At 40.9% G+C, this 12,701-nt stretch overlaps 1 protein-coding gene across 5 annotated transcripts in view; it reads left to right on the forward strand.

Annotated features, from left to right (window-relative positions):
• Positions 1-713: 713 nt before the first annotated feature.
• Positions 714-12,701, forward strand: part of TM7SF3 (transmembrane 7 superfamily member 3) — a 35,604-nt gene continuing 23,616 nt past the window's right edge. For 2 of the 5 annotated variants that reach the window (XM_082419757.1, XM_082419758.1), the window contains exons 1-2: positions 714-1,009; positions 10,628-10,782. In XM_082419757.1, coding sequence (XP_082275883.1) covers positions 919-1,009; positions 10,628-10,782 — 246 coding nt within the window. In that variant the 5' untranslated portion in view covers positions 714-918. Of the gene's footprint in view, positions 1,010-1,051; positions 1,159-9,628; positions 10,057-10,627; positions 10,783-12,701 lie in introns of those variants that run through there. The other 3 variants (XM_082419756.1, XM_082419755.1, XM_082419759.1) reach the window with 3 other exon arrangements.

The raw sequence follows: 12,701 nt of genomic DNA on the forward strand, positions 1-12,701 counted from the left end.
GTTAATATTATGGTGATTGCTATAGGTTTTTAGTTTAGTAGTGGATTAACCAAATATGGAATTTTCAACATAGTTGCTTATTAAAATAGATAACTGAAAAAGTTAAAGGGCAGGAAAAATAAAGCAGGGCAATCTTCCCCAAATAAATTTGAGTCTATCAACCTAATTCCACAATCGTCTCACGAGCCATCTGTCACATGGACTACTGTCCTTTAAACAGCCCTCACTTATAAAATTTGAGAGAGGAAGTTCAGATGAAGGTTTTGAGTCTTCGAGGATATTTCGCTTAGAGAAAACGAAACTATTTTTAATTGTGGCGCTCATCACCAGCGCAACGACCACTACAGAAACAGCACTGCCCCCGTATTTTCATAGCAACATCTCCCTGAGGAGCTAAGGCAATTGCGACAGGGAGAAACGATCAACTCTAGCGTTTTGAGCACCAGATTCCTCTTTTTTTCCGTTTGCAAAGGAAACGCGGGAAACGGGATCCTGGAGACGTTAGGCCGCAACAGATAGGGTTATTTTTCACTCAAACGGTAGTTTTCGTAAGTGCGAAAGATACCAAAGTGAGAAGTACAGTTTACACCCCACAACTTCCTGGGGTCGCCGCAGCCCCCGGCGCAAAGGGCGCCCGCAGCGCCGCCGGCCGGGAGGAGGCGAGAGCCGCCCGGACACGCCCCTCCGCTCCCGTCCCCGCCCCGGGGGGCGCCGTCGCCGTGACGTGAGGGGCGGGAGGAGGCGTGGGGCCGCGCCGCGGGGCTGATTGCCGGAACTGGAGCCCTCTGCGGGGGCGGGGGGCGCGCGGGCTCCGCGGGGCTGGCAGGTGTGCTGCGCGTGCACCTGGCGAGCGATGGCGCCGGGCGCGGGCGCCCCGGGGTAGCGCGGGCTAGGTGGCGGCGCCCGGCCGGGGCAGCAATGGAGCTCCTTCGGCTGCTGCTCCTGGCTGTGTTGGCGTCGGAACCGGCGGCGGCCGGCGGAGCCGAGACCGTCGGGAACTCCAGCGAAGGTAAGGTCGGGGGCTCCTGACTGCTGCAACCCAAACTTGGTCTTGCATTTCTTGCAAGGTCAGAGTCCACCCCGGGGTCTGTCCGCGCAGCAGGGGAGACGGTGAGTCCAGAACCGGCAGGAATGGATCGAGGTCCTTTCCTGCAGAAGGCAAGTCCCATTGCTAAGGAGGCCTTACTGCCAACCTCCTAATTTAGATTGGGGGAATGGGAAGAGATAGGAAACTCTCTTGTTCAGACACGTTACTCTCTCCCTTAGGGTGCAGCCATGTTTGTAGGTTTAATTTAACACATTAAAACACCTCTTTGCTCCCAGGCGGCTGGTCTGAGCCTCTGGACTGCGAGGCTTGATGCAGCCCAGCTGCAGCGGGTTTTTGTACTCCAAAATCTAGATCTAGATGCTTTTCAAACTGGTTATGCTCTACGGAGTTTCAGAGGAAAAGTGAACCCAGAATGGGACTTTAGACCATAGGTCATGTGCTTGGTGAATGGATTTTAGCAATAGTTGGTGGTTTGTTAATATAAACTGTAAAAAGCGTTAATTGTACGAAGCTGATAATCATGTGCTTTTCCATGGGGTCAAGAACATTCATGGTTTTGTTTTGAGCTTAAGAGACTAGTTGTAGTTCTGAAACATAATATTTTCTGAATAATGTGATTCTGTCTCTGAATGCTTATCTTTGAAAAGCACTTGTGCAAACTGAATCCTAGAATTTTTGCCTAGAATTTAAGGCCAAAGCTGAAAAGGGCGGTTATAGTTTTGCAGAAAAAATAGCCTTGTTTATAGCAGAGCGCTAACATTCACTGCGTGCAGTATGTGCCAGGTGCTTTTCATGGCAGTGTTATTTAATCCTTACAACCCTGTTAGATAATTATTGTCCTCACTGGTGGAGGAAGAACCTGAGGCCCAAGACGATGCTCACTATACAAGTAAACAGCTACGAGGGGCACAGACAGCAGATGAACCCAAGTGTGTCTTGCTGTAAATTTCATGGTCTTCCACTTCTACAAAACTGCCCTCCAGTGAGAATGTTTTACTTAGTGTGGTGCTTTACACTTAATTCTTCTCTGAATTCTCATTCCTCAAAATAGTCTCTTCTCCCTCCCTCATATGGCTATTTCCATTCTTCCAAGGTGAAGAATCTGAGAGATTGAGTTCGCAGATGATCAGACGAGAGAAGTAATTTGAGAAATTAATGTTTTTCAGACACTGTTTCTCACCTCTTTTCTGTGATTACAGCACTGTTATTTCCTCAGCCACATTATTCTTCTGGCCTTGCATCAGTATTGCTGTTCTGTGCAGGAGAGGGACAGCAGGTGGGAACTTGACTGCTGAGGGTTAATGAAAGCTGATATTCTCCACATCTGTCAGATAAAGATCAGAGTGGAAATGAAGGAAGACTTAGCTCCAGACTTGCATGATCCTCCTGGAAAATGTCTGGATTCTGTTTGAGGATTCTGATGACAATACAAACTCGAAATTGAGTAGCTGCTGTAAGTTAGGAGGATTTACCCATCTTTAGCAGGAAGAGCTAAACACCTTGAGTAGTGGCTTAGAAGCCAAGTGAATCTTTAAAGGTGGCAGATGGAGTTCTAGAATGTCTGAGGACGGTGCTTTCTGTGACCAGCAGGAGATGAACCATACATCGAAACAGTTTTCCCTTCTCTTGGAGTCCCGGTTCCCTGCTCCCCTTAACACCTTTCGTTATTGATTCAGGTTCATATCTGGTAACTCACAGGAACTTACCTAGTGATTGGAGTAGAGCAGAGTGGTATTTGAACCTTCTCAAGTTTGTGCTATCCATAATGCTTAAGGAAGGTAGCAGGCCACTTGTGTTAGTTAGTTGCAAGTGTTCCCTTTCTCTCAAAAGTGTGTGCATTTTTGTGTTTCCTTTCACCTTTTAGGGCTAATGAAAATTCATAAGAAAGTATCAGTGAGAAATTGGGAGGGGCAGTTGAATGCTGGCCAGCTCAAGTAGCTGAACGGTTTTTGTTTTTAATATTCCATCTGAAGAGAATTATGAAGACTAAGTGTTGACAAATCTGTCCTAGAATTTTTCTGTTGGTTAAAGCAGAAACAATGGAGGTACATTTCAGTAAATAGTAAAAAGGAAGAGGTGGAAAATTTTAAGGTTGCAAGTTTAGGATCTGATTGAGAAAGAAAAGGAACATATTGGGATTGGGCGGCTCTTTTTAGAATGGAATTACTGGAAGGAAAGAGTGACTCTGGGTAGGAATGGAGGAAGAGTATGAAAAATAGAAAAGGGTCCCCTGCTGTAGGTTAGATGGCAAAAAACATTTTTGCCAGAAAAAACAGAGCCACTGCTTTTTAGAGGAGAGCTACAGCGTAAGTGCTCAGTCTCGTGTTAGCCATTTGCCCTGTAATATCCTTCTTTTTTAAAAAAATTTATTTATTTTTGGCTGCATTGGGTCTTCGTTGCTGCACGCGGGCTTTCTCTAGTTGCGGTGAGCGGCGGCTAATCTTCGTTGCGGTGCGTGGGCTTCTCATTGTGGTGTCTTCTCTTGTTGAGGAGCATGGGCTCTAGGTGTGCAGGCTTCAGTAGTTGTGGCACGTGGGCTCAGTAGTTGTGGCTCGCGGGCTCTAGAGTGCAAGCTCAGTAGTTGTGGCACACGGGCTTACTTGCTCCGCGGCATGTGGGATCTTCCCGGACCAGGGCTCGAACCCTTGTCCCCTGCATTGGCAGGCGGATTCTTAACCACTGCGCCACCAGGGAAGCCCTGCCCTGTAGTATCCTTGATGTGCTGTCTTTCCTGTCCACTCCTCAAGTCATAAGATCTAATTATCCCTCAAAAAATGTTTCTGATGCATCCTTTTCCAGATGACTTAGAAGTGCAGTTAAGTTCCTGTTAACCTCTTCAGGATATATTTTTGTATTTGTGTCTTCCTTTGCCATGTCTGTTTTTATGAGTAGAAATGAAATGCAATTTCTGCCAGGCTGGACTGTTAAAGTTGTCTTGACTTTCAGTATATTTCCTTGTCCCTCTGTGGAAGTCACTTTCTCAACTCGCTGTTCATGATGGATGTGCTGGGCGTTTTATACCTGTTAGACCTCTTCTTCCCACTAGTTTATTTGTAGGAGGACCATACTGACTGCCTGCATGTTTTTTTTTTTGATAAGGACATGAGCCTCTGAAACATTGGAAAGCTAATAGAAACTAATAATGATATTTTATTGTGTAGTATTGGACAGTTTACAAATTTTTCCCCATTTGATACTTTCAGCAGCCACGTGATGTATGCAGCACAGTTACCTACATTTTACTGTGAGGGAACTGAGGCCCATAGGAAATAATTACTTGACTGAGGTCACAAAATTCAACTCTCATTTACCAAACATTTACTGTGTGCCAACCAGGTGCCTGGCACTGTGTGAGGCTCCGGAACATCAAATATGACAGGGCCCTGCAAGTCAGGACTCAGACCATAACTGGTTTGTTTAATATACAGTGTTCTATAAAAATTGTGAAATGGCTCTTGGATTGCCAGAGGATTTTCATGCAAAAGTTAGATAAAGATAACTAAGAACAGGAAAAAGTATAGCTTTCCTTTCCTAATTCATCAAACGTTGTGTTAGGAGTTCTCACACCTGGCTGGACATTAGAATCACCTGGAGAGCCTTGAAAAAAGGGCATGTTGGTGAAGAGACAACTAGAAATTGAAATAGAAAATAAAAAGTAAATTTATAATACCATCAAGAAATATTAAATATTTAGGGATAATTATAATGGGATACGTTACAATCTCTATAGAGAAAACTATCCAACATTCTTGAGATAAATTAAGAAAATAAATAAATAGAGGGATATCTCAAATTCGTAGATTAGAAAAATTCTGTGTTATAAAGGTATCATTTCTCCCTAAATTAATACATTCAGTGCCATCTCAATCAAATCCCAGCAGAGTTTTTTTTGTGGAAATTGACAAGCTGCTTTCTAAAATTTATATGGAAATGAAAAAGGGCCAAAAATACTCAAGACAGTCTTGAAGAGGAAGAACAAATTTGGGGCAGAAATTAAGACAGTGTAATATTGGTGTTAGGATAGGCAAATAGACCAATGGTACACAGTTAAGAGTCCAGAAATAAACCCTCACATATGTCACTTGACTTAAGTGAAAGGTGGAATTGCTGAGCAGTAGGGAAACTACTTTCAATAAAGGTTGCTATGTGAACAGGATATTCAGATGGGAAAATGAACCTTGACCGTCCCGCCTCACATAATACATAAAAATCAGTTTCAGGTTGATTTTAGACTTAAATGTGAAAGGTAGAACAAAGTTCTAGAAGTTAACATGGGGAATGTATCTTCCTGATCCTGGAATATGTTGGCAAAGAATTCTTTAAAATCATAAAGGAAAAACTTGAGAAATTGGACTACATTAAAATTAAAACTTCTGTTAATCTAAAGGTAACGAGAGTGAAAAGACAAGCTATAAGAGTGGGAGAAGATATTTGTAACACATATCTGACAGAATACTCATATCAGTGATGCCTAAAGAGTTCCTAAAATTCAATAAGGACAGATAATCCAGTTTTTAAAATGGGCAAAAGGCTTAACAGACCCTTGCACAAAGAGGATATTTAAATAACCAATAGGTAAAACAAAATGTTCTTACCAAGTGTTGGTGAGAGTATTGTGTAACTGGAATACTTTCTCACAAGCTGATAGAGGTCTAAATTGGCAAAACCATATTGGATAACTGTTCAGGAGTATCTACTAAAATTGAACGTAAGTATACCCTGTTACCTGATAATTCTACTCATAGGTTCTACCCAATAGAAATGTGTACATGTGCACCAAAAGACACATACAAAAAATTGTCTGAATGGAGTTATTTATAATTACTCCAAACTAGAAATAGTCCAAATGTTCGTTAACAGTAGAATAGATAAATAAATTGTGGTATATTTATTTCATGAAGCATACGACAATGAAAGTGAATGAATAACAGTTATGAGAGCAGCTGGGATGGATCTCACAAATAAAATGTTGCTTTTTAAAAAGCTAGACACAAAAGAATTCATGCTGTATGATTCCATTTAATTAAATTTCAAAAAAAAAGCCCATCTGTGGTGTTAAAAGTTAGGATCATGGTTACCTCTGGGGAGGAGGGAAGAGGTAGTGATTGGAAGAGGCCACCAGGAGACCTCTAAGAGGTTAGCGTGCTGTTTCTTGATCTGGCAGTGTAAACTTTGTGCACTTCTCTGTAGGCATGTTTTTGGTTTTTTTAAAATTTAATTAATTAATTAATTTAGGCTGCAACTGGTCTTAGTTGCAGCATGCAGGATCTTCTTTGCGGCGTGCGGGATTTTGTTGTTTTTTTTTTAATTGTGGCATGTAAACTCTTAGTTGCGGCATGCATGTGGGATCTAGTTCCCTGACCAGGGATCGAACCTGGGCCCCCTGCACTGGGAGCACGGAGTCTTACCCACTGGACCACCAGGGAAGTCCCTGCATGTTATTTTAATAGATATTTGCTTTGTAATTGATACTTGAACCCTAACCCCAGGAATTTTGATTTAACTGGTTGGAGAGGGGCCCAGGCAACAATATGTTTTAAAAAGCACCTTCAGATAGTTGTAACGTACAACCAAGGTGGATGACCACTGTATTAGAATTCCTTTCTAAGAAGGACACCTCATGAGCACTCCAGAAAATATGAAAAATAGGAAATGTGTAAAGAAAAGAAAACATTTAAAATACACCCCATAGGTACCTGTTTTTAATAGCCCTACTTACTTTGTCAAGTGACCAGTTTTTTAAAACTGTGTTTCTCCCCTTTGTTATCTGGCTTCTTTCTGGTTCTCGTCACAGGCATTTGACTGGGGAAAGAGGGTTAGTAGACATCATCTTCCTTTCGGAAGCTTTTGGAAATCTGTTTCTGAAATGGCAGGTGTTCTTCTCGAAAAAGTCAGAAGCAGAGACTGTCACTTACCGTTTTGGTCCTGATCATTTTATATTCTCACAGAAGCTGTTTGTTTTCATTTCTGATTTTCTTAATGAGAACAAGACTTTTTAGTTATTTTAACCATTTAAAATCAAAGGTGATCTACACTGTCACAGCAAAAACCTTCTCAAATAGGTTTATTGCCTGGCATATATATGTACACACACACACATATGTATACTTTTTTTCTAGAGTATTCTTTCACAAAATAGAACTATTTTATTTCTTATTTCTTATTCATGCTGGAATGGTAACAGCCTATACGTTCATTAGTAAGGGATTCGTTGAATAATCATGTTTACCTAGAATGGAATATTATATAGCTTTTAAAATGATAAAGCTAGAATTATCTGTTGATGTGGAAAGATATCTAAGATCTATGAAATGGCTATACCAAACATATTTGTGTCTTTCTTTTTCCATCTACATAGAGATGCTCCTGCTGATATCTGCCTAAATCCTGAAAGATGTATACCAAACTGTTAATAGTGATTATTTCTGTACAGTGTACTTGCTGGAGGAATTAACTTTCTCTACAGTTCCTGCCTTTTAAAATATGGCTTATGTATGATCTGGAGCAATATTACCATTTTAAGGGAAAAACAAAACAGGTGACACCTGTTGAGTGTTGAGAGTGTCACCATGTTCTCTAGATTGTGTCCCTGTTTTATAAATTTCACATGAAGAGTTGAGGTAGAACCTGTGTTTTGAGTGCCATCAAGGAAGAAGGTTTTTTTCAAATTGTGCATTTCCTTTCTGGTAAGAACGCCTCATGATCGCTATAGAAATCTGATAAACAATGAAATGTGTAAAGAAAAGGCACTTAGGGCTTCCCTGGTGGCACAGTGGATAAGAATCCGCCTGCCAATGCAGGGGACATGGGTTCGAGCCCTGGTCCGGAAAGGTCCCACATGCCGTGGAGCAACTAAGCCCGTGCGCCACAACTACTGAGCTTGCACTCTAGAGCCCGCGAGCCACAACTACTGAGCCCGTGTGCCACAACTACTGAAGTCCACGCGCCTAGAGCCCGTGCTCTGCAACAAGAGAAGCCACCGCGGTGAGAAGCCCACGCACCACAATGAAGAGTAATCCCCGCTCTCCGCAACTAGAGAGAAACCCGCGCGCAGCAATGAAGACCCAATGCAGCCAAGAATAAATAAAATAAAAATAAATTTTAAAAAAAAGAAAAAAAAAGAAAAGGCACTTAACATACATTCCCAGGAATACCTACTTTTATTACCCCTACTTATTTTGTTAAGTTACCAGTTGTTTAGTAGTATATTTTAATTTCTATGGTCCTGTCTTTCCTTACTGTCTTTTAAATCACTGAAAGTTTTGGTTCTCCAAGTATTTCTGAGTTGCAGTTTATCTTTACCCTTGTGTGATAGATTAAGGAAACGTTAAGAAAACCAACACTTCACTAACTGATAGCTTCAGTCTCTTCCAGGGCTTATAAATGTTCTGGGTAGTATTTTGATTCAAGGCCCATGTAATGGGAGACAGACGTAAAGATCATCAAAAGTTTCTAAGATAGGCTTAAGGGCAAATTTAAGTGTTAGTTAAGTGATTATAACCTTTACGAATTTACTTACATCAGTTCTGGTCACAGTATTCAATAGGCAGAGTGACTAGTCCATAAGTACTAAAATAAGTATTTTTCAAATAGAGAAAATGGGATGGGGAGGGACTGAAAAAACAGAAAAACTGAAAATGTAACTCGAAAAGGCAGGCCGGTAAATGAGCTGAGTGCTTTGGACAGTTAAAGGATGGAAATCCAATTAATTCCTAGGAAAACAAACTGAGACTGCTCTTAGACTGGAATTTGTGGATAGTTTTAAGACTTGGAAGGCGGAGAATGGATGGGACCAAAGTTAAAGTGCAATACATGAAAAGTTTTTAGGGCCGTTTACCGAGGTCCACTTAATTTTATGTATAATTTGGTTTCCTAATAAAGTAATCTTGATGCTGGGAAGACCTGGAATATTAAAATGTTCCTTGTGCCCCTTTAAAAAAAAAAAAAAAACCCAGAAAACTCTCCACGTTTTCCAGACTTCCGTAGATTCTGTTAGCTACTTCCTAATATTTTTACCTCTATTCAGGCTGGAGTTTTGTTCCACATAAAAGGTGAAATGTCTTTCCAGTTACATAAACAGAAAATACACCACCTTCATTTGTCATTGTTACAACTATTAAAATTTTCTCTGGATTTTTAGAAATTAAATTAGAACCATAAGTAACCTTTTTTTCTATAATCAATTAAAGAATTAAATTATGAAGATAATACAATAACATCATGGAGTTTGGGGAAATTTTATAGAGAGTAACCTTTATTCTAGTTCTAGCAATGTTTGTATGTTCTGTTTGGCTTTCTTGGTTAGCCTTTCTTGATAGTCTTTTTTTTTAAATCATCCAAATGGGAGTACTTGTGTTAACTACAAGAACAACGAAAAGTGCTGAAAAAATTAGCCTTCTTAGGAAATGGTACATAAGAATGAGTTAGTGTCTGGGGTATTTTCTTTTAGCTCCCACTGACTCAAATTTCCTTCTAAAATAAAACGTGATCCTCCCACTGTGGGACTCTGGTGAATATAATCTTTACCTCATCAACTACTTTTCATCTCTATTAAATTGAAATCTTTTTTTCTATTTTTAGGTTCCAGCCCCCAAGACTGCTTATGTAATGCTTGCAGGCTCCTCTGCTGTTTATGCAAAGACACACTGACTCTAGGGCAGGGGGTGAGATGGGAACCCAGAACCACACAGAAGTCAAAGCAGCCTATTTAGTGGATTCCTTGAGAATTAGGTTGGAAAAGGAAAGAAGTGGTGAGCAGCTGGGAGATAAGACACAGTGAGTGAGTGAAACACAAGCAGACAGTGGAGGCAAGTGGACAAATGGGAAAGCCTAGGTGAGGTGTTGGAGAACTTGTTATAGCCTGTCTTTTATGTGGGCTCTGAACTTGATCCTTAAACAAACAAGCAAACGAAAAGCTCCTTCTTCTGGAAGCCCTATGATTCATGAAGTTCCTGGTGTGGACACTCAATAAACGTTTTTGCCTGTGATGATGACACCTTCCTTTGCAAGCTGAGTACTTCAGTACCATTTGACAGATGAAGAAACTGAGGTTTAAGGGAATTAAGTAACTTGCCTGAGATCACACAGCTAGTAAATGGTGGGGTAAAAATTGAAGCCAGATGTGTCTCTCTAGCTGGGCTGACTTCAGAATTCACTAGATCGTAATAATCTTTAGTACCGGTGCATTTACGATTGTTAGTAACTCATCAGGGTTGTTAATCCTTAAATTCAGGGACTCTGTTCTGAATAGAGTTGTTATTGCTGCTACCAGAAGGGGGATGTTCCTGGGCTCTGGGAGCCGGGCACCTTGAACAGCCTATTTTTCACATCTTTTGAAATACCTTTCTTCCCCTTAGGTTCTCAGTTCCACCCTTTCTAGCTGAGTCACCCTGGGCGGGCAGCTTCACCCCTTTGAGCTTCATTGTCTTCATCAGTGAAATAGGAGCAGTAATAATAATATTTATCTCAACGGGTTTTTCTGAGGATTAAATTAGCCATGCATTTGTGTTTAAGTATGCAGTTTGTACAAATCGCTGTTAGAGATATAAGTGTTACAGTGAAACGTGTCTGTCATTGTAGGTCTTCTTGAATTTTCTGTGGGGAAATTTAGATACTTGGAGCTCCAGAAGCCCTTTCCAGAGGAAGCTATTTTGCGTCATATTTCCAGCAATGTCACTTTTCTTATTTTCCAAATACATTCACAGTATCAGAATACAACAGTTTCTTTTTCTGAGGTAAGTACAAAGCGTTACTTCCGTAAAAGCCATTTCCACATTTTGGGGTCTTGTATTTAGTGTGAGCGTTAGAATTTTTTTTTTTTTTTAAAGACACATTTTTTTTTTTTTTGTGGCTGCATTGGGTCTTCGTTGCTGTGCGCGGGCCTCTCATTGCAGTGGCTTCTCTTATTGTGGAGCACGGGCTCTAGGCGCACGGGCTTCAGTAGCTGCAGCGTGCGGGTCAGTAGTTGTGGCTCGTGGGCTCTAGAGCGCAGGCTCAATAGTTGTGGTGCATGGGCTTAGTTGCTCCGTGGCATGTGGGATCTTCCCGGACCAGGGATCGAACCCATGTCCCCTGCATTGGCAGGCGGATTCTTAACCACTGAGCTACCAGGGAAGTCCCGAGCATTAGAATTTGATGCCACTTCATGACTTAAATTTTTTTTTTTTTTAAACAGGAGGGGAAAAAAAGAGTTTATTTACATGTACAATGTGTGTATACGTGGGAGAACGCAGTAATGAGTAATTCAAAGAGGTGGTTAGAATTTGGGGCCCCTATACCATCTTAACAAAGGGTGATAAATTTGTGGAGAAGTGTATGTCTTAAATTAAAAAAAAAAAAAAAAAATCAAGATTGGGTCCTGTCAAGTGAGTGGTTTAGATTGGCTAAGAGGTGAGTATCACAGGCCTTTCTTGAGTGGTGACCTTTGACCTAAAGAGGGGTGATGCTCCTGAGTTTGGGGGAGGGTGGCTTGTACCAAATGTCCCCTGTCTGCAGTTACGCTTTCGTCATACTTCCCACTTTTTCTTTTTCTTACCCTACTGTGTCCTCTGTGATTTTTACCTGAGAATACATTTTAATAGGTTTGCTTTGTTGTTCAGCCATTTAGTGTTGAAGTTTATTAAGACTCCTGTAGGATCAGCTTTATTCTTTGGACTCTCATGGAAACAAAAGAATCCTGACACTCAGTTTTAACCAGTGCAGTGCTTTGCTTCCGGCAGCATTTAGGACCCTCTTACCGAGATCATCACTACACCCCTGAACCTCAGCCTCAGCTCTGGGAAGTTTTTCACATGTCCTGGGTCAGCTTAAGCTATTAAGGCTCTGCCATTTATGTTAACCTTTTACAAATCTATTTATATTTAGTCTATATGACCCCCTAGACAAATAAATGAGTTTCACTCTGTATAAAGTTGTGCTGCGTTTTTATTTGTCCTAAGCCTACCTTCTAATATTCTGGAATTTGTTAAACAGAGCTGTCTTAGTCCAGTTCCTGTATATCTTATGGGCATTGGTCATAGCATCTTTCAAACTAAGTATTTGGTATTTTTTTGTTCCTGCTTTCCTGTCTCTGCCACGAAGGTTTTGAAGTTGTGTGTGGTGATTTAATAGACTAGAAATGGAGGGGTTTGATCAAGGAAAAGAGGAAAGAGTAAGTTATGTTAATTGAAGAGATAACAGTGTCTATGACCCATATATATATATATTTTTTTATGACTCATATATTGATTTTGCCTGAGTTCTTTGCAGCCAGAGCAGAAATCAAAGCATGTTAAATTTCATAACTTTCTTAGAAGGAAGAAACATGCCAGTTCTTGAGGGGAAGCCAAGTTTTTTTCTGGCACTAAATTCAAATGGAAACTTTCTATTCAGGCCCTTACATAGGATACATAGTAAAATGGCACAGAGATAATTTCCTTCTTAATAATATCATAGCAAAGACAACATTTGAAGGAAGAGAAAGGATGGAGAAAAAAGGCATTTATATTTATTGCATGCCCACTGTGTGCTAGGCCAGTGATCCTTAAGCTCCTGGGGCCATAGACTTGGAATTTGCTGAAATCTCAGGGCTCTCTACCTGGCAAAATGTATGACTACATCTGTATAGTTTCATGGGGACCTCTGGAAACTCACTGGGCCTCTGGGGCTCCTAGTT

The sequence above is a fragment of the Balaenoptera physalus genome (genome assembly GCF_965194825.1).
Source record: "Balaenoptera physalus genome assembly, chromosome: 13".
NCBI lineage: Eukaryota > Metazoa > Chordata > Mammalia > Artiodactyla > Balaenopteridae > Balaenoptera > Balaenoptera physalus.